The sequence below is a fragment of the Lynx canadensis genome, chromosome C2, assembly GCF_007474595.2.
Source record: "Lynx canadensis isolate LIC74 chromosome C2, mLynCan4.pri.v2, whole genome shotgun sequence".
Lineage (NCBI taxonomy): Eukaryota > Metazoa > Chordata > Mammalia > Carnivora > Felidae > Lynx > Lynx canadensis.
The window spans coordinates 90922612-90947979 of NC_044311.2; the positions used below are offsets into that span (position 1 = coordinate 90922612).

General features: G+C 36.9%; 1 protein-coding gene and 2 long non-coding RNA genes across 6 annotated transcripts in view; 1 reads left to right on the plus strand and 2 right to left on the minus strand.

The window, feature by feature from the left end:
- Positions 1 to 23116, plus strand: part of KPNA1 (karyopherin subunit alpha 1) — a 69873-nt gene extending 46757 nt beyond the window's left edge. For all 4 annotated transcript variants that reach the window (XM_030330532.2, XM_030330530.2, XM_030330529.1 and 1 more), the window contains 9 exons: positions 4017 to 4148; positions 5271 to 5359; positions 5699 to 5798; positions 6345 to 6508; positions 7853 to 7931; positions 12511 to 12636; positions 14263 to 14390; positions 19111 to 19289; positions 20792 to 23116. In XM_030330532.2, coding sequence (XP_030186392.1) covers positions 4017 to 4148; positions 5271 to 5359; positions 5699 to 5798; positions 6345 to 6508; positions 7853 to 7931; positions 12511 to 12636; positions 14263 to 14390; positions 19111 to 19289; positions 20792 to 20979 — 1185 coding nt within the window. In that variant the 3' untranslated portion in view covers positions 20980 to 23116. The remainder of the gene's footprint in view (positions 1 to 4016; positions 4149 to 5270; positions 5360 to 5698; positions 5799 to 6344; positions 6509 to 7852; positions 7932 to 12510; positions 12637 to 14262; positions 14391 to 19110; positions 19290 to 20791) is intronic.
- Positions 1244 to 22358, minus strand: LOC115524158. The gene is made up of 2 exons (XR_003971959.1): positions 22305 to 22358; positions 1244 to 4271 (listed from the first exon to the last, which is right to left on the minus strand). It is a non-coding gene; the product is annotated as an uncharacterized LOC115524158 (long non-coding RNA).
- LOC115524159 lies at positions 10430 to 10897 on the minus strand. Its single transcript, XR_003971960.1, has 2 exons — positions 10571 to 10897; positions 10430 to 10528 (listed from the first exon to the last, which is right to left on the minus strand). It is a non-coding gene; the product is annotated as an uncharacterized LOC115524159 (long non-coding RNA).
- Positions 23117 to 25368: the final 2252 nt, after the last annotated feature.

The window sequence follows — 25368 nt, forward strand, 5'->3', positions numbered from 1 at the left end:
GCTTTGGGCAGTGCTTCCCAGATACTCCTTTGCTTTCAAACAAGGTGAACATGGGTGGAATCTAGGAGTTTGGAAACATAGTTTCATCTCCCTAAGAGCATTCTCAAGCTCGGTGACATGTAAGCCTCAGACATACTTGAACCTTTGATATGCGATTGGTCTGCCTTATGGTATATTCCCTGGGCCCACTTTGTTTGGTTTTTGAATCCAGGCCCAGCATGTTTGTACTGTCTTTTGCAGTGCTGAGATGTTGCATTCTGAAACCTTCTTACAGAAGCTTAGTATGAAAACAGCTAGAAATAAGGAAATTGCAACCTAGTTGCATTCATTAGGTACTCCTCTTAAAATTGTAAATTGAAATGAAATTGGTTTAGTTTCCCCATTTTTGCTTTTCTTGTCCCATGTAAAAGCTTAATGTGATAAACTGCAGTAAGCCTTCATCCTCCTATGTCTTTTCCCATCCTCATTGATCCCTCTACCTTTCTTTCAAAGGTTGCTCAGATGACTCAGGCACTATTCTCTGCAGAGTTTGATATCTGGGTTTATTTTTCTGATGTGAGCCTCTCTTTTCACTTGCTCTCCAGGTGAGCCTGGCATTTGCTAGGAACCAGAGTGGACCCGGCAAAGTGGCCAGCAACAGAGTCCTGATCCAAATGGAGAAAGGGAACCAGGCGTACCTCAACCTGGAGTGGGAAACTTGATAGGAGGTCAGAAGTACTTCAGCTTTGGATTCTCATTTTCCTTATTTAAGGAACTGAGCACCAGAAGGTAGAGACTGAGAAAGGGAAGAGAGAAAGTATCAAATCTTCAGTGTGTCCTTCAGATTTCAACTGTAGCCTTATTTAGCAAGTCTGGACAGTGAAAAGTAATAGTGGACTGATAATTTTTAAGCAATCACAGCATGACAGGTAGTTTTCCTTGCATGGTACCATTCTTGGAACACTAAGAAGATAGTAGTTTAAAGCAAAAAGAGGAAGTAAGGGTTATAGGTACTTTGGCTACTGCTTATTACTTAAGTGATGCCATTTCTTAGATTGTATTCATCATGTTACTGATGTTTTGAGTTTCACGGTTACTTATGTTACCTTTCCTGGCCATTCCTATCATAACTTTATGCAGTCATTTTTGCAACAGGACTTCCACATTTCACAGCTCTCTTTCACGTTAGATTCTAATATGGGACCCAAGGCCGAAACATTAACAACAACAAAATGATGGCAGTACTCAAAGAGATGTTACATAGTTTGAAGTACAACCAGTTTTTTACAAACATACATATTAAACACATTTGAAAGTTGTTTCTTCCAGCACTTTAACAGGGCCTGTATGCTGGGGGGAATTTTCTTCCTCCCTCCTCTTTCTCATTCCTACATATGTACATAGCACACAAATACACAGATGGGCATAGAAAGTGGCATAAATATAGCTTGATGAGTTTTTACAGGGTAAACGTCAGAGTAATCACTGTGTGTGCGTGAGAGAAAGAGAATGCTTTATTCATGTACAAACACGATTTTCAGTCGCCCCTCCGGTTCTGTTGATCATCTTCATCTGTCTCTGTCCCTGGTATTTTCCGATTTCTCTTCTTACCAAGGGAGGCCTTGAATTTTGCTTTCAGAGGTTATCATTATTGTGTACTTCTTAGTAATAAAGGTAATTCTGGTACGTTCTTCTTTTGCTGAGATATCCTAATTGCCAATTTTCTCCCATCTGTGTTTAGCCTGTTATTCACTTATTCCCCATTTTTCTAATCATTTTCACTCTATTTTGTTTTGCTTCTCCATTTCATTCTCTTCAGTAGCATCTGAAATTCCCTCTCATTTCTTGTAAGACCTTTGATACTAAACATCAACAGGCAGATAGCAGTTTGAAGTCTTGCAGCAGTTAGTATTCTGATTTTTTTCTCATTGATAATTCTTTAATAATCCTTTACTCAGGTTGCTGTTATTTCATTTGCATCAAAATCTCACTGCAGTCTGTTTTCTCTTTAATATGGATCGGTATGTATGCTGATCTTACTCATTCTCTACACACTGCTTTTTCCTCACAGTTTTCATTACTTTGACTGGTCTCCGTGGTATCTGACAACTCTTTGTTAAACTTGGAGCTTGCTGCCTGGTAGGAAGGCTTGCTTTTGGCTTTTGTATTCACATCATCTGTCTCTCTTAATCAATTTTAACTCTGCTAGTTAGTTTTCCTAGAAAGCAGAAGAAACTAGGTGAACCGTTCTCTTTTTTAGCATCCCCTAAATAATCTGGCGTGTATCTCTGGCATACTGTTATTTGAAATTTCTTGCCCTAGATACCAAAACTCCAAGCAATTGAAAGATTATTGTCAGTGTTACAGGTATGTGTCAGAGAGAAGGGAGTGGCCGGGCTTCATAAGCATACTTGATCAGGAGACGGTAATCAAGTCCTTGTTGGACCTTTTTCTGATAGTTTCCTCATTCATAAACCACAAAAGCCAGAATTCTCTGGGATGTTGTGAGGAACACAGGAGTATGTGAGTAATCCTTTCATAATACAAAGTACTGAACAAATGCAAAGTTTCAATTCAGCACTGGTTTCAAGAGTGATTTAATTATGGAGGTGATATATGATGGGATTTTTATTTTGTGATGTTCAAGTGTTTAGGAATCTGTTGAACTTCTCTTATAACAAAGTTACCAAAAAGAAAATATTGTCCCTTTAACTGTGGTGCTCCTAGTCTGGGCCTTCTGCTTACTGTAATATCATTGTCCCGTTAGGCTACTAGACTATACTGTGTCTCACTTGCGTATGTCACATTTATAGGTTTCTTGTAATGTCTCCTTTAAGTGTGTTCTGCTGTGAATTTGCTAGCATTCACATGGCTTTGGACTATGCCAATCAGATTGTCTTCCTTGTCTTCTGCCTCCTTCCCCAAACCCCAATGATGGATGATTTAGTTTTCCATATGACAACTGCCTTTCAGTTGACCCAAAAGCTTTAGAAGAGTCACAGCTCCACCTTTCAATGACTTTTTTGCTCTCCCTTTCAAGGGACATACCACTGATTTTTTTTTTGCATATGTGCTTCATTTAAGGATAAGTAGAAGATAGAACAGGAGAAGGAAAGAAAACTAAAGTTTAATAAGAACTCTTAAATAGAATTTCAGGAGTCATTCTTGGATTTCTCCATATTAGGCCAGAGAGTCAAATTACTACAGAGATGGGCAGATTAGTAAAATGCTGTACTTTTTGTTGGCTATAATTTCCTTCATATCTTCAGTTTACCTAACTTTAAGAATGCTCTCTAAAAAAAGTTTTAAACTCTGTGCCTTTGTTTGGAGGCTTCTCATTTGTCAGAAGCTCTTAACGCTCTGAAGTTGCCATTTCTATTAATTGTATACCAGTTAACTCCTTTTGGCCTACTTATTACTTAAAATATCTTTTGCCTTTTTTACTGTGCCTATATCTGGCACATTTTACATTAACATCCTCTCCCCTTTACACTTTGCTTATCCTATAGAAATTATTTACTTTTATTTTTTATTAGATAATATACATGGTTTAATCCAAAAGGTACATAAGGTTTTATGAGATTTCCCTTTCACCCCTGCCTTTCCATGTAGGTAACAAGTACTTACTTCTTACAGTTTCTTATAGTATCCTTCCAGAGATATTCTGTGCAATAACTAAACTAATGCATACATTCCTTCTTAACCCTTTTAGAAAATATAGTATGATACTGTCTTAATGTACACCATTACACTTTTCTTCTCATTCGTATCTTGGGAGATCATTCATGTCAGCATATGAAGCAGTCCCTCATTCCATTCATGGTCTTATGTCAGTTCTACTTTGACCTCCTGAATATTCTTGTAGTCTGAAGTATTTCTACTGGAATTCTCCATTTAAAAGTAATACAGAATCCATCTGATTATGTGCAAATAATGATTTCAGATTCTTTTCTTCATGTACAGAAAACCTTATTGTTATAGCTAAAAACAAGCTATTAAATGCTAATAAGATAATAAAATTATTTTTATCTTTATAGTTTGAATCAGCTTGGGTACTGACAAATATTGCTTCAGGAAATTCTCTTCAGACCCGGATTGTGATTCAGGCAGGAGCTGTGCCCATCTTCATAGAGTTGCTCAGCTCAGAGTTTGAAGATGTCCAGGAGCAGGTAAAAAAATGAAGCAAAGAAAAGCAGGTCAAAGAATACCATTTTTTCCTTTGGTCTTACATTCAGGGCCTCAGTTTTACCACCATGACAAGCCATGATTCATCACAGGAGTGTTCTAGAAATCTAAACCAAAATAGAAAATACCATAGTGAATGTAGGCAGAATTTCTTCTGGATTCATAAAACCATTTTCCTTCCCCTTCCAACGCTGAAATTTTTAAAGTCCTATATACTTTTTATATTATTATCATTTTTAAGATGTTATCTTTAAGTAATCTCTACACCCAGTGGGAGGCTTTAACTCACAACCCTGAGATCAAGACTTGCATGCTCCAGCAACTGAGCCAGCCAGGCGCCCTAAGCCCTGTATACTTTTTTAGAACATGTAAGCAGTTACTGGGCTTTTACTTGTAGGGATCTCTAGTAAGTAGCAGGTCTTTGCCACTTTTATGCAGAAAAAGACCTAGAAAACAGGTATTTTTTATTACTGCCAACTTTATCAAATTCATAAATATAAATCACTGCTAAATGAGTATGATTTTCTTCTGCAGCTTAATTGAGGTATGATTTACATACAAAAAACAGCATATATTTAAAATGTACAATTTGATAAGTTTTAAGATAGGTATATACCTGTGGAACCATTATCACAGTCAAAGACAATATATTCCTCCCAAAAGTTTAATAGCTTTCTGCATTTTGATGCTCTTACATTCTTTGATTCTTTGTTCATTGCTTTCTTTTGTAAATAAGCTTAAGATAACATTTTTAATCCACTGAATAAGCCATTTGAACCTCTGCTCTGTATTAAGGGCTATATGAAAGGTTACTATGGTGGTGGGGAGTCCCCTGAGATAAAAAATACGTATAAGAACTGGTTGGTTCCTCCTTTTAATAAACTTATACCCTGAGTGTTCACATGTATACTTAATAATATTACTGATCTTCTTCCCCCAGTCCCACAACTACTTCATTTGATTCCCTGATAATGAACTTAGAAATGTTCATAATGTCAGTGTGTATGTTGATTAGCTACCATATAATTTTGTAAAGAGTTATTGTGGTATTTTGGCATCTGAGAGAGTTCTGTACAACCTGTCATTAATGAGTAATTTTTTCACAGGCAGTCTGGGCTCTTGGCAACATTGCTGGAGATAGTACCATGTGCAGGGACTATGTCTTAGACTGCAATATTCTTCCCCCTCTTTTGCAGTAAGTTTCTATTCTTACTATTTATTTTGAGTAGTAAAAATATGGAAAGTTCCTCAGGAAGCAGTGCACTTTTAGAAATCATTTTGAATTTTCCATTGTTCTTTTTCATTACAGATACTTTCTTATTAACTTGTTCAGGTCATTTCTTCAGGCATTCTAGCTTACTCCAGTGCCAGTATTCTGAATTAGTGCTGTTAGAATTAATTCAACTTTATTTTCTGGAGAAAAGCTATTTAAAGACGTGTTTATGAGTAGCATTAAATGATTTAGTATTTATCTTATGCTATCAGATAATTAATGTCTATTATATAGTTTACCATTGTATCATCATGCTTATAGGTTATTTTCAAAGCAAAACCGCCTGACCATGACGCGGAATGCAGTATGGGCTTTGTCTAATCTCTGTAGAGGGAAAAGTCCACCTCCAGAATTTGCAAAGGTAAGGATTAGGCTTATGGAAATGGGCAGAAAAAAGTACAATTAAAAGAGTGTAGCAACAAATATTAATGTGAACAGAAAGATTGGTAATTTTGCATAAAATTTAAAATGTTAGAATTTTATCTGTTTCTACAGAAATAGGGCTTTTTGTTTCTGTGTTAATTTGGGATAAATTTTCATTGTAAAAATTAGCTCTGAATTAATCTTAAAACCTGGCAATTTTTGTTTATAGCACAGTAAAATTCACAATTTATTAGCTTTAGCACTTGTGAAAATGTCTTTGCTTCTTTGGTCCACAAAGAGTGTTTTTCAACAAGGAATCTCATTCTGAGAACTGGTGTATACTTCAGTCTCTGAAATTATTTTCCTTGGTCTCAGCATTCCCAAAGATGGAAATGCCACTTGGCCACTTGTTACTCCATTTCTAGAAGTATTAATATCACCCCAGAAATTACCAAGTGTGTGCTGCTTGCCTTTTGGAATTTCTCACCTCACTTCTGGCTTTTATTCCATTGAATTTCATTATCATGTCATCTTCCCTTTACAGGTTTCCCCCTGCCTGAATGTGCTTTCCTGGTTGCTATTTGTCAGTGACACTGATGTACTGGCTGATGCCTGCTGGGCCCTCTCATATCTATCCGATGGACCCAATGATAAAATTCAAGCTGTCATTGATGCAGGAGTCTGTAGGAGACTTGTGGAGTTGTTGATGTAAGATATCTTAAAGTGTGTCTGTTCTTTTGTCCCTATGTTAGTTTATTAGTTTCTAAATGCTGGTAAATACTAATTAATACACTGTACTAATTTATTGGGCTTTGGGCTACTCTCTTTTGTAACTTATATTGATGTCAAATCTGTTTGTTTTGAGGCTTATATAAAGAACTGCTCACCCTTTTGTTATGAGCAGTCCTTCAGCGGGAACATTTGGAAAACTGTGTAATTCCAGTTAGTGATAAATAACCTGAGACCAACCCCTGGATAGATAGCGAAAGGCATATTGCCACTAAAAGTCATTCCTTATCTTTCTGTCTCATTTAGAGCTTAATCTAGACTGGTGTTAGACTCTGAATTTTATTTTGCTGTATCTCCTTGTGATGCCTTTGTGTAAACAATTTACGGCTGTATTAATCCAATTTTTAGACAGTTCTTTAGAAGAAAAAATTAGACTGATAACATAATGGGGAAATGGTATGTTTACTAGCCACATGAAATTTAATTGAAGTAAGTACAAAGTAGATGAAAGGAGACATTACCCCAAATGTGATATGTGGAATGCATCAGATGAGTTTAATGTGCAGAATACAAAACTCTGAGAGTACAGCTGACCACAAACTGAGTACAGATGAACAGCATAATGCTGTTATGAATTAAAGGCAGATGAAGCTGCACGAGGCAGAAGTACAGCATTCAAAACCTGGGAAGTAACCTTTTATGTTCTTTAGTCACTAGATTATGGTGTATTTTAACCATTTCTTTTTAGTCATCAGATCCTAAAATAAATGTGAGAGAAATGGCCAAGTTTTGAGAAGAGTGATCAGTCTCATTAAAGGGAAAAGAGAATTTTTAAGGGAAGTTAAAGCATATTAACCTGAAGTTAAGATTTTCAGTAAGCTTTTTTCACATATGTACAGGGTTTCATGGAGAGTATATTTTTGACTGGTAAGTTGGCTGAGGTTTAATAGAAAGAGTTCACTCTTTGAAGTGTGGAGCCTGGCTCTCATTTTTAAGTTAGTTCACCTGTTGGCACATTTTCAACTCTGAGGCAGTGAAAACTGTATTCAAGAATGAGAAGGAAATCTTGGTATCCAGGTGATGAAATACCTGGGAAAGATTATTAGGAAAGATTTGTAGTTTTTATCCAAAAGTGCTAAATAAAGGGAAAGATAATTCCTCTAGGGGATATACGAAACCCATCCTCCTAGGGTTCTCTTAACAACTACCGTAGGTACCTTTCTGCTCTAACATCGTGTTACATTATTTGGTTTGGATTTCAGCCCTAAGGAAAAGAGACTAAGGCCAGAACTCTTGCATTGATATTTCTTTTTATGGTTGCAGGCATAATGATTATAAAGTGGTTTCTCCTGCTTTGCGGGCTGTGGGAAACATTGTCACAGGCGATGATATTCAGACCCAGGTATGAATAAGTGGTGACTACTGTTTCCCTTCAGAAACAGTACATTGAACCCTGTGATTATGTTTCTATTACAGTATTTAACTCCATGTTTTTGGGGAGAGTTTCATTAATGTTTGTCAAAAATGTTGCCTTAGGCAGCTCCTTTAGTACCTTCACTGTCTCTATCTGGTCTGTTTCTTGGAGCAATTTTGGGTTCCCTTTAGTTAGGTTTATTTCCCACTACTACTTGAAGTGGTTCTTGGGAGCATCTGAAGCCTCCAGTAGCAGCCTTTCTCTGTCATCTTCATCTCCTCTCTGATAGCTTCCTTCTTTTTGTGCATGCTAAATCTCCTATGTGAGGAGGATTCTTCCTTGTTCTTTTTTTCTTTTTTTTTTTTGAGAAAGAGAACAAGCAGGGGAGGGGCAGAGGGAGAGAGGGAGAATCTCACGCAGGCTCCATGCTGAGCAACGATGCAGGGCTCCATCTCATGACCCTGAGATCATGACCTGAGCCAAAACCAAGAGTTGGACGCTCAGCTGACTGTGCCATCTAGGTGCCCCTTCTTTCCTTGTTCTTAATGTCACTCCCATTCTATTCAACCTCTGTATCAAGATATATCATTCACAGTGGCTTGTTCTTGATCTCTCTGATGCAATGGCATTGTCTTTAAAATTCTTTTCCTAGGCTTCTGTGGTGTTTCAGTTATTTTGAGTCTCCTGTCTCACAAACCACTTCTTAGCACGCTCCTTTTCCTGTTCTTGTTTGTGGGATTATCCCCTGGAGGGGATAATTATTCATTGATTTTATTTATAACTTCAGCTATCACCCTGGTGCAGCTTGATTGAGAATTGAGAATAAGATTTTAGCCATAACTCTTTCTTAACCAGCTCTGAGTTAGGTGGAAGACATTTAATGTCTTCACTTTTCTAATCCCTAAAATTTGGATTTGTACTCAAAGGTGTCTTCCAAATCTAATATCTACTTCAAATTTATGCTTCAGAAAGGAACCCATTATTTTCCCTGGTATATCGGGGCCTCTGCTTATTTGTTATTTACCTCAGTGAATGGCACCAACACTTGACCAATCCAAAAACCTGGACATTAGCTGGATTATTTCCCTGTTTTCCACCTCTGTCATCAGTCACTAGCTGCCATCTCTACTCATCCCTTGCATTTCTTGCTATATTCCTGTATCACCAGAAGGATGCTTATAAAATGCAAATTTGATCATGTCATTCTCTGACCTAAAATCTTTTTATGGCCTTCTGTTGTCCTTTGAGGGTGTTTAAGATCCTTTAAAATCTGGCACCAGTTTTAATGGAATTCTGTGCAACAGAATGAGGAAGCCCTTAAGCACTGATATAGAAATGCCTCCAGGTTGGGGCACCTGGGTGGCTCAGTCAGTTGAGCGTCTGACTTCGGCTCAGGTCAGTCATGATCTCATGGTTCATGGGTTCGGGCCCATGTCAGGCTCTGTGCTGACAGCTAGGAGCCTGGAGTCTTTCAGATTCTGTCTGTCTGTCTGTCTGTCTGTCTGTCTCTCTGCCTCTCTCTTGTTTGTGCTCTGTCTCTCTCAAAAATAAACAAACATTAAAAAAAAAATACCTCCAGGTTATATCATTTAAAAAGAAAAACAAGGAGCAGAATAGTGTGTGGAATATATTAGTATTTATATAAAAGGAGGCAGAGAGGAGAGAAAAAAATAATATGTTTGATTATATTTGCATAAAAATTCTCCAGAAGAATACATAGGAAACTAATAATCTTGGTTGTCTCTGGAGAACTGGGTTGCTGGCATACAGGAATGGAAAGGAGGCTTTTAACTATATAGTCCTTTATTATACTTTCTGAATTTTTAAACTATTTCACTGTATTTGCTATTCACAAAAAGGTTCTTTCCCTCCCTGTACCATGCTCTGTGCTTCTGCCATGTTTATTCCTTAAATTAGCTATGACCACATTCAGCACTAAGATTTAACACAAGCTTGCTTCTCTCTGCTCAAAACATAGGCTTGCATCCCCATCCCTGCTTTTAACCACTGGCTCACACTAATGCACACTCTACCACTAATGTCGTCTCATTCTTCAGGACTTCCTGTTACTGTTTTTTTCTCTTGAGAAGCCATGTTCACTTAAGTTAGGTGTGCCTTCTTTTGTTTCATCCATCATACCACTTATCACACTGTATTGTAATTATCTAATCACTAGATTGTAAGCTTCTAGAGGGGGGAACGGTGTTGATCTTGTTCATTTTTGTATTTCTGTACAGTCTTAATAGTTCCTGGCACAGTGTTTAATACTGAATGAATGAAGTTCTGTATCTATACATCTACTTCTGATGTACCTCAAGTTTTACTCCTGGGTCTCCAGTAGCCTGTTAAATATTTCTGCTGGCATGTCTCCCATTTGTCTCTCTCAGTTTATCTTCTTCCCCCAGAAAGCCAGTTCCAGGTCTTGATTTTTTTCCCCCCCATTTCAGTTAATGAGGTAACTATTCACTCCCACTTGAAGCTTTGCAGTCATATTTGGTGTCTCCATCTCTCACACCTTGTATAGCAAGTCACCAGCTCTTGTTGATTCTTTGTGTTTCAGTATCCACATCTAATTACCTTAGAACCTTGAAAGGATTTGAAAAAAAAAAAAAAAAAAAAAAAAGAACCTTGAAAGGATTTGTACTTCACAGTTTTAGTCTCATTCTTCCTTGTAGCCTGTTGTTAATTTTAGGGGTACAGAACTCTTGCTTAATAGCCTCACTGCTCTATTCTTTCCTTATTTTGGTACTTTGTTGTAGCTTGTCTCAGCATTTTTTTGTTTCCAGCCTTTCTTATCTGCTGTGTCCTTCCTCCCTCTTCTTTGCTTATGAAATCCTATCCATATTTCAAGGCAATTTCCCCACACCCATGAAGTCTTTTTTCATGATTACTCTGCAAGTACTGTCTTTAACTTGTGACAGGTTTATTTTTTTTTATTATTTGACTTTTTTTTTTTTCCAAAAATTTTTTTTTTTTTTTTTCAACGTTTATTTATTTTTTGGGACAGAGAGAGACAGAGCATGAATGGGGGAGGGGCAGAGAGAGAGAGAGACACAGAATCGGAAACAGGCTCCAGGCTCTGAGCCATCAGCCCAGAGCCTGACGCGGGGCTCGAACTCACGGACCGCAAGATCGTGACCTGGCTGAAGTCGGACGCTTAACCGACTGCGCCACCCAGGCGCCCCAAAAAAATTTTTTTTAACTTTTATTTATTTTTGAGAGACAGGGCATGAGCGGGGGAGGGGGAGAGAGAAAGGGAGACACAGAATCTGAAGCAGGCTCCAGGCTCTGAGCTGTTAGCACAGAGCCCGATATGGGGCTTGAACTCACTCACTGTGAGATCATGACCTGAGCCGAAGGACCGAACCACCCAGGCGCCCGGTGTTTGGATGTGTTTAGTTTCTAGAGCACATCTTTGGCATTTAAAAAATGGCTTTGTAATATCTTTTATACTGTTAAGATTGTGCCTCTTTAAACACAAGTTTTAATATTTTTTGAGCTGTATTAATAGGCAACAAATGGCTTTATTTTAATTTGCGTGTCTTTCATTACTTGTGAGGTAATCTATCAAAATTGTAGTTTCTCTTAACAATTTACATGTTAAAGACAGCAACCATCTTATCTGTTGTAAATTTTTTTTTTTTTTTTTTTTGCATTACATAGTGTGCATTTTAAATTTTGTATTTTTTGACATGCAAATATGTCTATTTGATGAAATTTTAATTTTCCCCCTGTAATTTCTTCCATTGTTTTTATGCTTTGAAAGTCCTTCACTATCCCTAAACCAGCTATATACTGATAGTTCTGTTTTATGGTGTCTTTTTTATGTTTACTCTTTAAATTGGTTGTGGGTTTATTTGGTAATGGGTTAAGAATTTTTTAAAAATTCTTCTCAAAAATAAAAAAAATGTTTTTCAACCAGTTAACCTCAGGAAGAACTTTATTATATATTTAATTCCTTATAAATACCCGCATTTGTTTCTGGACTAGATATCTGTTCTATTAGTTATTCAGTGATTGATTCTTGTGCCTACCACAGATTATTTCAATCATTTTAACTTCATAATTTAGTTTTGGTAGAGTAGAGCTCCTTTGTGTATGTTTGTCACTCTCTTTCACCTCTGTAAGCTGCATGATAGCTGGGGTCCTATCCTTTTTTATCTTTGTGTCCTCTAAAGCACCTGGTGTACTTCATGTAGTATGTATTTGTTCATTGATGGCCAGGTACAGTGTTATCAGAGGACTTAAAAATCTGAGGCTACTTCAAATATTTACACATCCAAAAGCCTTTTAATATGCTGTAGGGATAGGAAGGTGAAGGACTAATACATTGTAGTACCTTATGAAGTAGCAGTTGTACAGTTACAATGTGTCTAGCAGAACTGCTTTGGTAATGTTAGAAATGAATTCTTATTGTCAGTGAATATTCTTTTACATATATAAAGTTATTTCTAAAATTTCAAGGGGAGACATTATTTCTTTGCCTATATTGTTCCTAAAATAAATGAGTTAAAGATTTACTTCTCTTTGGATCAATACAGATTAAGTTTCAAACTTTTCCTTTTAGGTAATTTTGAATTGCTCAGCTCTGCAGAGTTTATTGCATTTGCTGAGTAGCCCAAAGGAATCTATCAAAAAGGAAGCATGTTGGACAATATCTAATATCACAGCTGGAAATAGAGCACAGATCCAGGTAATCCCATAGCATCTGTCTTTTTTCTTCTATTTTTATTGATAAGGTTTAGGTTTTTTTCTGTTGGGCTTACATTTTTTTTTCCCATTATTGCCTTGCAGACCATTAACCTCCAACATTTTTATCTATTTTTTTTTTTATCCTACCTTACAGAAGTTTTATCCTACCTTACAGACTTTTGAAACTTATACTTTGGCCTTGGTTTTTCCCTGTGCCTTAAATATTTGATGATGTGCCAAGACCTGAGAGAGTGTCTTGTATTTTTGAAATGTTATGATGGTCTTTATACTAAATAGATAGGCTTTACTCTTGCCAAGTAAAATATTTTTTCCTAGCAGACCTCATCTATTGGATAACTTCAGTTTTTCATAAAACCTTTGGGGACCCATTTTTCTCTAAAAGGTTATCTGCCCTTTAATTTTGTTCTTCTGTTAGGTGGGAGAGTAACCCATGTGGAAGATAAGCAGTGGGCCAAAGGGTTTAGCACAGGCCATGAGAAAGGCTGAACAACTGGTTGTAAAAGATAAAACACAGACCTCTGGGACTTTAATTGGAGGGGAATCATAGAGATAGTTATCTCATCCAATACTCTCATTTAAGGATGAAACTGAAAAATGATTTGTTCAAGGGAACCCCTAGTAAATGACAGATCAAGATGAAGTGTCTTTCCACTAAACATTGCTGACTTTCTTCACTAGTGTAATAGAGTTCTTGATCAGGAAAGCATGGTTAGTCATCCCCAGAATGCTGCCAGGGACTGAGATTGATAGCTATAGAAGTTCATACCATAGCATGCATACAAGGGGATTTCAGTGATAGTTGATTACCTGCTGCTGTTCGTGTCTTATGTAGAGTTTCTCAGTTTCTTGATATAGGAAATTATACGAACCTATTTTAGGTTCTTGAGCTAAGGAGAAACATGAAAAAAGTAATTTGAAGCAGACTATTTTAGTGTTCATATATGAGAGGGGGTGAGTAAAAGTACTCTAACTATAGGCTCTGCTGGTAATCTGGGTGGGAGTTGGTAGGTTGGAATAGGATTGAGGCAGTGCTAAAAGGGAAGGAAAAGGGTGGCTCAGGAGGTTTTAAATTGAGATTGTAGAGACTTAGTGACTGATGAAATTTAGAATAAATACAAAAAAGAGCCTTTGTAAATACAAAAAGAAGTTTGAGAGGAGACCTGACCTGATATAGAGGGTAGATGATATGTTTGAAGTGATTAGCAGATCTAAAGCAGATTGTTGGCTATCATGGGCTGGGGCACCCAAAAGTGAGGACTGGAGGGTTACATCACAAGTGTCGGAGTTGGATGCTGTGAAAGAAATGAGACTAGCGGAGGAACAGAATTTTGAACTTCCATAATTTGTTACTGTGGGTGAAATGAGAGAGGACAGTCAAAGAGAAAAGAACTTGGGCAGAAAACTAGGAGATTATAAGAACACAGACTCCAGGGAGAGTTATCAGTGTACCAAGTACAGTTGAAAGGTCAGGGGTGAGAGGACTTCTAGTTAATTTTTAAAGGAGGGAGGCGTGTCATTAGTGAAGCTAGCTAAAAAGTTATAATTAGTATCATGAAATTTTTGCAAGTTTTGTAATTTCCCTTTTCATTTAATTTTTAAATTTCAGACTGTGATAGATGCCAACATTTTCCCAGCCCTCATTAGTATATTACAAACTGCTGAGTTTCGGACAAGGAAAGAAGCAGCTTGGGCCATCACAAATGCAACTTCTGGAGGATCAGCTGAACAGATCAAGTAAGTACTAGCCAGGTAGCATCTTGTAAATCAAAGGAAAAATTATTATGTCTACTAGTTATGAATGCTCTATGCTAATCTCTTGCAAGATTGTTCTAAGTTTCATACTAGACTCAAATTCTTCCATTCCCTCCTGCTGAAATAATTCCAGGATAAGAGAAGTAAGGCATAGTTGAGGTTTGAGACAATATTAGTATTTATAGGGTGGCTTTAGCCTACTCTGGAGCTTTTTTGTCAGAAACAGGTAGTCTAGAAGGTTACTTGTAGAAGCCTTAAGAATCTAACCTTGGTACCTAATTCTTGCCATTTTTAAAAAAATTATTATTATTATTATTTTGAGAGAGAGACACACACACACACAGAAGTGTGAGCAGGGGAGGGGCAGAGAGAGAGGGGGGGAGACACAGAATCGGAAGCAGGCTCCAGGCTCTGAGCTGTCAGCACAGAGCCTGACACAGGGCTCGAACTCTTGAACTGCGACATCATGACCTGAGCCGAAGTCGGACACTTAACTGACTGAGCCACCCAGGTGCCCCTAATTCTTGCCATTTTTAGTTTAGAAGTCTTACTAGAACTGGATCAGACTTGAAAGAGAAGTCTATCTTAGAATAAAGTGCCAAATTTAGTAGAGGCAAGTGTCTCCTGAGGTCCTGTAGTATTCAATAGAGAGAGATCTCTATTAGCTTGAGACTTAAATGACTCCTTGGGTGGCTTATAATCTTACTGGCTAGAGAAGGCATAAATATGGACAGGAATCAATTCCTCAGAGGAACATCATATAATTAAATGCTAAATTATGGGCATTCAGTATTTCAGATAAAAAAAGATTAATGATGAAGAGGAAAATGGAACTTAGACTCTTAGTCTGCCTTAACTTTCTTTATGCCGAATTCAAATGAGGGGAAGATGATTACAAATAAGTGTTGGGGGCACCTGGGTGGCTTAGTTGGTTGAGCGTCCGACTTCGGCTCAGGTCATGATCTCACAGTCTGTGTGAGTTCAAGCCCTGCTTCGGGTTCTGTGCTGACAGCCCAGAGTCTGGAGCCTGCTTCAGATTCTGTGTCTCCCTCTCTCTCTGACCCTCCCCCGTTCATGCTCTGTCTCTCTGTGTCTCAAAAATAAATAAACATTAAAAATAAAAAAAATTAAATTAAAAAAACCAAGTAAGTGTTGAAGTACTAATCCCTTCCTCATATGTAATATCAGGAAAAATACAACTACTCATATTGTTGCTTTGTGGGTTAAATGTTCACACTTAACTATAATTTTTAGTGCTCTGTTAGGAATTTAAAAATGTAAAAGGTAAAGTAGTCCTAACATTTCAGGAATTGGTTAGATACAGAATATAACTATATCTGAAATAATATTTAAATAGACTAACACATTGCAAGTAGCTATTTTAGTAAAGTTCATAATGGACGGGTTTTCGAGGAAGATTTCAAGTGGTCTTCAGAAGCATTTTGTATGAGATTAGGCTTTTTTCGACCTCCTGGAGATTCTATTTCTGGGGTACTATGATTATAAATATGCCACTACTGGTAATGGCATTTATCCCAGTAATGGCAGTAATAAGTAATGTAGAAGATACATGTTTTCTTAATTGAAATGGTTAAACTGTACACGTATTTTTTTTATTTTTTAAAAAAATTTTTTTTTTCAACGTTTATTTATTTTTGGGACAGAGAGAGACAGAGCATGAACGGGGGAGGGGCAGAGAGAGAGGGAGACACAGAATCGGAAACAGGCTCCAGGCTCTGAGCCATCAGCCCAGAGCCCGACGTGGGGCTCGAACTCACGGAGCGCGAGATCGTGACCTGGCTGAAGTCGGACGCTTAACCGACTGCGCCACCCAGGCGCCCCTGTACACGTATTTTTAAAACATTTCTAGGGGCACCTGGGTGGCTCAGTGGGTTAAGTATCTGACTTCAGCTCAGGTCATGATCTCACAGTTTGAGGGTTCAAGCCCCGTGTTGGGCTCTGTGCTGACAGCTCAGAACGAGCCTGCTTTGGATTTTGTGTCTTCCTCTCTTTCTGCACCTCCCCTGCTTTTGCTCTTTCTCTCAAAAATAAATATTAAAAAAATAAAACATTTCTAAAATACCATGGTATATTTCATTAGAAACTATTCAGGGTTATTTTGCTCTGTTAGAGAAGAGTAAAAAAGGCTACTATTCCTTTTTAAAATTCAGCATAGTTATTTAATATTAATGGAGTTCATTATCAATCTCCTAGCAGTTTCTTCTTAAACAGATGAAGTTAGTTGAAAAATTATTACAAAAATATTACAGTCCAAATTACAGAAAATAAACGAATAAAAGACATCTGGGTGGTTTTTGCTTATTCTTACTGAGTAGACAAGATTTAGATGCAAGAAACAGAGTAACTTGGAAATAATCCATAATTTTAGGTTAATATAATCAAATGCTAAATGTGCCTTGGTTCTTAAGGGATAAAGAATATCCCTTAAGAGGATATCCCTTTATGAGGGATAAAGAATATGGCCTTAAATTAGAGAACGTTTCATGAAAGAGAAGAAACTCACCATTTGGGTAGAGATTTGGTTATTTTGGAGGAGAGAGAATAGCAGGGGAAGTGTGAGGGAATGTGCACAGATAATGTTATTGGAAGAGGCAAATCAATATTGCTATAGTTTATTCTTCTGCAAGATGAGGAACTGATGGGCTTTGGAAACTGGGATGAAGGCCTTAGTATATTGGGAAGACTCTGAGTGTCTTTAGTGTTAAGAGTAATACAAAGAACATAGTATTTTGAGCAGAGGAAAGAGCAGTTGGATGTTCTTAACATCTTCATTAGTGTAGTTAGCGTATAGTGATGGCCAGGATTAAAATAATACTTATAGTAGGAGTTACAGATCTTGATACTGGAAAGAAGGATCTGTAGGACTTGTTTGCAGGCTATAAGCAAGGAAAGGGAAGAGTCAAAGATAAATGGGGAAAATGGTAGGTGGGTGCCCCTTTCATAAAAATTAGGACACAGAAGAAGCAACAGTGGTATATAATAGATTAATATAATAGTGATTAATCTCTGTGTACTTTTTCTGTATGTTTTTCTGTGTTTTCTAAATTTGTAACTAACATAATCACAAAAGAAGCTTGCTTTTTGTTTTTTAAGAAAAACAATGAGAATGATACAGATACGTTAAAGGAATGGTTGACAGGTTTTGGTGACTCAAAACTATGGTGTAAAGGAAGGAGAAATGGTCAGAAATAGCTTTAAGCCTGATTTCTGTTAATAAGAAATTCTGTTAATTGTCAGTAAGCATTTAAATAAAGTTAGACATTATTAAATTCATTCCTGAGTAAATAATAAAGCTAAATATGGTATGAACTTACTTAAAAAAATTAAGACTTTTTAAAGGAACATTTTTAGTTTTACAGAATTGAGATGATAGTACAGAGTTCCTATATACTTCCCTCCCCTGCAGTGTCTTCTATTAACCTCTCACATTTAGTGGAGCTACATTTGTTAATGAACCAGTACGGATACATTATTAACTAAAGTTCATAGTTTATATTAAGAATCACTTTTTGTGTTGTACAGTTCTATAGGTTTTAGTGAATACATGTCCTCTTTCTGCCATTGTAGTGTCATACAGTGTCACACTGCCCTAAAAATCCCCTCTGCTTCACCTATCGTCACTACTCCTTTACCCCCACCCCTCAAATCCCTGGCAACCACTATACTTTTTTATTGTCTTTGTAAAAGTTTTGTCTTTTCCAGAATGTCATATCTTTGGAATCATATAGCGTGGAATCTTTTCAGACTGGCTTCTTTCCCTTAGCATGTCTAAGTTTCCTTCATGTCTTTTCATGACTTGATAATTTATTTTTATGACTAATATTTCATGTCTGGATATACTACAGTTTATCCATTTGCCTATTGAAGTGTATCTTGGTTGCTTCTAGGTTTTGGCAGTTGTGAATAAAACTGCTGTAAACATTTGTTTACAGGTTTTTGTGTGGACCTCAATTGGGTGAATGTCCAGAGTACAATTGCTGGATTGTATGAAAAGCTTTATAAAAAACCACCAAGCTGTCTTCCAAAGTGATTATCCTTTGTTGCATTCCCGCCAGCAAAAAAAAAAAAAAAAAAAAAAAAGAGTTCCTGTTGCCCCACATTGTTGTTAGCATTTGGCATTGTCAAGCATTTTGGATTTTAGCCATTTTAATAGGTGTGGCATCATTGTTTTAATTTGCAGTCCTCTAATGACATGATAATGATGTTGAACATCTTTTCATATCTTACTTGCCATCAGTGTATTTTTGGTGAGATGTACAGGTCTTTTGCTGATTTTTAAATTCAGTTAGTTTTCTTGGAGTTTCAAGAGTTCTTTATACAAAACAGAACTGGCCTGTTGGGCCCATGGTGGCTTTAGCACCTGTTTCAGAGGTGTGATTATCTACAGGAACAAAAATGAAATCAGTCAAAAGTATACTATTTTGACAAGTTGCTCATATTCAAAGAAAGAGGGTGTTCTAGTTTCTTGGAGTCCAATAATTGTGGAGGGGAAAAAGTGGAGATGGTGCTTGAGAACTAGTTTTCATTTATTTGTAGCTTTATTTGTGATAAAGTGTAGCTTGGGTGGTTGAATGGGTGTGCCTGTTTTTATTTCTACAGTTGAGAATGACCCACTTAGTTCATGAAAGCTTTATGAAATTGAAAGCCTTGTTTGACTAAATTGTTCTTTGTATTAATTTAGGTACCTCGTAGAACTCGGTTGTATCAAACCACTTTGTGATCTCCTCACAGTCATGGACTCTAAGATTGTACAGGTTGCCCTAAATGGTTTGGAAAATATCCTGAGGCTTGGAGAACAAGAAGCCAAAAGGAATGGCACTGGCATTAACCCTTACTGTGCTTTGATTGAAGAAGCCTATGGTAAGATAGAGTGTTTTAAAATGTCCTGAAATTGTTTTTCTTCTTGCATTTCTGGCTTGTCCACATCTGTTCATGACAGCAGACTCCTTTGAAAGATTTGTTCTCTTATGAATAATGTTTAGTATGTAGAATTGGAAAAGAATATGCATTAAGTGCGAAGAGAAGTGAGTACCCTTCATAATTTAGCCATTTAACACTGGGCTTTAAGTATCTTCCCAGGTCCCGGGCTCTGCTTGCCCTTGGTACTCTTTCTTACTGAGAGAAAATAAGAAAATTTCTTACTCTTCCATCTGAACCTTTAAGAACATCCGTATCTACTGTAGATGATGTACTGTAGATGATGCCTGACTCTATTCCAAGATTTACAGTTCTAATTTTGAATTGCATCTCTCAGTTCCTGTGTTTTAAAAAATTTTTTTTGATAAGAAATTTGTCAAATTGGTTCCCATACAACACCCAGTGCTCATTGCAACAGGTTCCTGTGTTCTTAAAGTGTTCCTGACTCTAAAGGTTTCTGAGTTTGATCTTAAAGAGTCACTGCCTTTTGGCTTCTTCATTCTTCCAGTCTCTCAGTCTTAACTATTAATCATTGGTTTAGCAATGTACATTAACCTTTTAGTTCCCTAAGTGATTTTTAATGTATAGCTGGGATTGAAAACCACTACTCCAGGGTTTGCTTATTCTTACGATTGGAATTAGGGATCACAGGTTATGTTCATCTTCAAGTTTATCAAATAATGCAGAATTGTTTTCAAAATGATTTTTAACAATTTACCATAAAAAATACTGCTTATAAAAGCTATAGCCACTTAGTGTAAGACATTTTGAAATATATAAAAAAGAAAAATGTTCCTCTACCTGGAGATCTTTCTCCACGGAGATAACGATTAATATTTTGATGTATATATTTTTAACATGGATATGTATATGCTTTTTTTCCTTTGAGCAGTGTTACCTTTTATTTCCAGTATTGCTGTAGTGGTTAGGTTGCTTATGCCTGCAAGTAAAAGAAAGCTCAGATGGGCTTGAACTTAGTAATGGGAATGTGTGGGGTAACTGTTCTAGTTGGACTTACTAGTTTAAGCAGTAGGAGTTGATTCTGGTTATTTTAAGGTATTATACATTTGTTGACATATTGGATAGCTCAGAACTTAGAGCCAAATAATTAGGCCATAGTTATAGTTCATTTGGAACACTTCTGCTACTGGCCTTAGACACTGGATGATATGGTGACTGTTAGGGAAATCACTGCTTCTGGGGACTGGTTGTTGCTTGCATGTGTGTTTAAGGTGTCAGTTTGTAATACTAGCATTCAGATGTAATCCCAGTGATACTTTATATGCTGTTACAAAATACTAAAGAGGTAGAAGTAGAGAAGAGAATCTTCCTTTAAAGAAAGGAGACACGGCAAAATATAGTGTCATTGGGGTTTCCAATACATATATACAAAGAACGTATATGTATACATACACACAGAGATTTTTCTTTCTTCTTCATTCTAGGTCTGGATAAAATTGAATTCTTACAGAGTCATGAAAACCAGGAGATCTACCAGAAGGCCTTTGATCTTATTGAGCATTACTTCGGGACCGAGGATGAGGACAGCAGCATTGCACCCCAGGTTGACCTTAGCCAGCAGCAGTACATCTTCCAGCAGTGTGAGGCTCCTATGGAAGGTTTCCAGCTTTGAAGCAATACTCTGCTTTCATGTTCCTGTGTCAGACCAGGCTACCCAGTCAAGTCCTCTTGTGGAGCCCACAGTCCTCATGGAGCTAACTTCTCAAATGTTTTCCATAATACTGTTTGCGCTCATTTGCTTGCCTTGCGCACCTGCTCTCTTACACACATCTGGAAAACCTCTGGCTCTCTGTGGTGGAATACCCTTCTAATAAAAAGGGTAACCAGAACGGCCCACTCTCTTATGGAAAATCCCTAGGCTTTGGAGATCTGCACTTAAATATTATAAGAGTCATGGGAATATACACACATTAATGTGGCTCCCTTTCTTTGTGGGGGAAAAAGAGGACTCCTCCTCATTCCCTTTAAAGTGGGGAAAAACACTGATATTAAAAGATGAGACTAAATCTTTATCTTGAATTTCACACAACTACTTGCAACAAGGGAGATATTTAGACCTGTTGTGTACACTTCAGAGTACTTTTCATGAGTTCTTCCACAGTGAACCCTTGGATTACCTGGTGGCTTTTCTAGCCAAATTTGCATTAATCCTTACTGAGACTGGATGGTTTTCTTTCCTCTATTGGCGCCATTCTTCACAGATATTAAACCATCCGCTCCCTCACCTTCAGCCTTCAGTGAATGTGCTTTCTAGTTGTCAGGAATGCTGAAGAATTTAACACTTTGACTCTTAAATGTGATACTGGTTTGAAGATTCCCTTAGAGCAGAAAGGAGAGGGCCACATATTAATTTGTATGGCTATCGCTTCTCTTTGGACTTAAGTGTCTTAGGATTTGGAAGTGGTTCAATTCTAATGCTGGTATGAAGATCTAGAATCCTTAGTAATCGAAACAATATCCTATCATTCAATAAAATAAAAAACAAAAAAAAATCCCTCCAGTTTTCCCAAACTCAACCAGTGTGACTAGAGGCTGTGTTTCTGCATTAAAACAAATGTTTCAGGCTTTGTGGTCCTGATGAGGGTCCTCATTAAATTGGAAGTTCACCTTAGGTGCTTTTCCTCTCTGTGACTGGCAGATAACACATAATTTTTTTTAAAGGTAACCTAGGGAAATTTTTTTCTTAGGTGCAGCTTGATTCTAACGTATTCATGCTGCATTATATGATCCCTTTAATGTAGCATCCTTATCTTAAATAACCACCTTCTCAACATGACTTGTTCAACACAAATAAGGGCAGTGATCTTTTTTTTTTTTTTTAATAACCTCATTGTTCCCTATTCATTTCATCTCCTACTAGTACTGCCCAGTCAAGTCCCCCCATAAAATAAAAAGTTTTTCTACCTTCTGGCTCATTTAATGATAACTGCAATGTACCTGCAACTGGCGCTTCCAGTACTGTCTTCAGTGATCCACATTTGTGCTTGGACTGGAATGAAAAAATAAGCTTAATTGCCAAGAGAACTGCAACTGAGTTCAATACGACTTCTTGGTGCTAGATGGCCATCTTGACTCAATGTTTGGACACACTATCAGGAGAAGATGTTTTTGTTACGCTGTTCAAAATGAATTCTGAAGGAAAAGTCTCTCACTTCCGTTTCAGAGACTACCCTTTTAAACCTCTTTAATCTTATTCTCTTCTAGAATTCATTATAACCCCAAAATGTAACTATTTGGAAGTTCCCCTGACAGGCTATTCTACATCTCTGGTAAATCCTGCTGAACATTAGGGATATTCAGAGCTTTCATACCTCATCATGTTGTTATTTAAGCAGCCAACTTATGTGACCTGATTTAAACTTTAAAAAATCCACTTCAAAGTAGAAAGATACAAAGACAAAAGGACATTTATCAGCCAAGCGTGTGATGCATTCTTCACATCTAGTCTGTAGTTGTGTCTGTGCTCTGGATGGATACCGTCTGATGTCTGTTACTGATGGAACAGCCACTGCAAAACTAGTCAATTCCCATCTATAACTTACATTTTCTAGTGCTGCTTTGTGCTGAAAGGACATTTTAGTTTACTGCACTTGACCTGTAAAAGACTTTGATTCTTTGTAATTTTAGGGACAAATTAGGTGGTTAATTTAAAGAAAAACTTTCAATTTTGCCTTTACATCACATTAAAACTTCTTTCAGAAGGGTAATAGAAGCACTGATTATAGTAAAAATCTTGTTTTTAGCTTTGACTTTTTTTGTGGCTGAGTTTTTTAAACTGTACATCACTGGTAACATGTCATTTCTCTAGGATGTTTTAAATCATATACCTTCTGTTGGATAATTTAAAAATTCTCATTTTGATATTGGATGGAAAAAAGATAAAGCACACAAAATTGTTTCCCCAGATTAGTAAGAACAGCATCCATTGGGAGTTTTGCCATTGCAGGTGTCTTCAGTGAATGAATTAAAGTCCATTTAACTACTGTGGTCTATTTTCTGTCTAAAATAGGAATTTATCTTGCTCCTGTCCTAGAAGTTCATGAGCCATGAGATACGAGCTAAATTTTTTTTGCAGTAAAATGGTTTTTTAATATAAAATTGGAATTAACTGAAAGGTAAATCCCAGCATAACTGTTGGAATTGGTAAAGTGGCAGCCTTTCTGGTTATAGAAATGAGACTTTAGGAGGTAACTAAGAACTAATTTTAGTTCTCTGCCTGGTAGATTCTATTACTTTGAATTTATTGAAATGTTACTATCATTAAGATGTTACTCATTATAAAAGCATGTTAATTTCAACATAGGAAAACTCTTCTGCAATATTATATACTGATCAGGGGAGAAGTGGCTTGGTTATTCTCCCCTTCCTTTTTTTTTTCTTCCTCCAAACTTTCAAAGTATATTCTTTGAAATGAAAGGTGGGGGGAAAAAAGCGTTGAAAGCATTTGGAATATAAAGGTACCCTGTATTTGAAGGACCAGATTAGATTGAGAAAAACCAGGAAAGGTTTTAAGATGATAGGTATGAAAAATAGATGGAGAGAGTTTTCTATGGAATACTTTAATTCATGTTCTTGTCACTAAGTAGGACTCTTAACCTTTGTCAGTTGTGCTGTTTTGAAAACTATTGCCCTAGGATTCCATCTGCCAGATAAAGCTAAATGGGCTCTGGGTCGTTTTTCATATTGTCACAAATATAAACAATGACAATTACCCCATAATAAATCTTAATTATTATTCAAAATTGTTGCTGATTTGCCTGAGAAAAAAAATGTAGTATATTTTATACACCAGACTTTGTCAACTAAATCCTGTTGTACATGGCTGCTCACAGGCAACCTTGAATTTACTTCTCTAGTGCTAAACATTTCAGTTACTTAAAATCCCCTAGCTTGTGGTTGCATTATGAAAGGGTTTTCCTCAGGTTGAAAATTTTTTCTTTCTTGCTGATTAGTTTTGTGGACATTTCTGTATCAATAGGCAAGTCATTGCTTATTGATATTTTAGGGCTTTGGGCTTTTTATATATACTGGAAATGTTGATGTCTAAGGATGTTTTTCACTTAAGGAAAAGGATCCACTTTTAGAAAGGGGCATTGTTTGCTTTTCATATTTATATCCTATTTTCTACCTCCTACATTCCAAAATTTGCTCATTTGCAGAGATAGGCATACCTATATATGAAGTCTCAAATCTGAATTTTTTGCCATCTGAAGTTAACAGTCACTTTTCTTCTGTTGTTAGGTGAGCAGAGTAAATACATATCTGCCTAGCTGGGAAATATTTTGGCTACCTTTCTCTATCATCAAAAGTTAAAGTTATCAGGATACCTGGCTGGCTCATAGAGCATTTGACTCTTGATCTCAGGGTCATGAATTCAAGCCCCACACTGGGCAAGGAGCCTACTTGAAAAGAAAAAAAGTTAAAGTTACCTTACTTAACAATATTTTAAAAATTAAAAATGAAATATTTGTTTCCTTATGGGGTGCTTGGCTGGCTCAGTTTGTCGAGCATGTGATTCTTGATCTCAGAGTCATGAGTTCAAGCCCCACACTGGGAGTAGAGATTACTTAAAAAAAGTTCTGTATTTAAGTTAAAGTAATTGAAGGCCAGATGTGGCACCAGTGCAGTAAGTCTGCTCAAATATAGAGTATTCAAATAACATGGCTTTATTATCAGAAAAGGATAGGTAATAATAGTGGGTACCAGGACATCACAAGAATGTGTGATAAAGTAAAGCAAATATTGTATGCTAATTTAAAACTACCAAATTCCTACTAGGTATAAAATGCATTTGGAAGTTTGGGGCAAGAAGAAAAGATTAAGGGTAGAAAAAGAAGTCCCAGTCTGTTTTCCCGTAAGTCAAAAACGCAACTAGTCTTTGAGCCTCTGCTGTGTGCCAGGTGCCTGTGTAAGGGCTTCTGTTTTTTCTCTTTCATCTTACAATTGCTCTTTGAGGTGGATAACTGTCACTAGGACAGAGGTGAGAGAATCAAGACTTAGG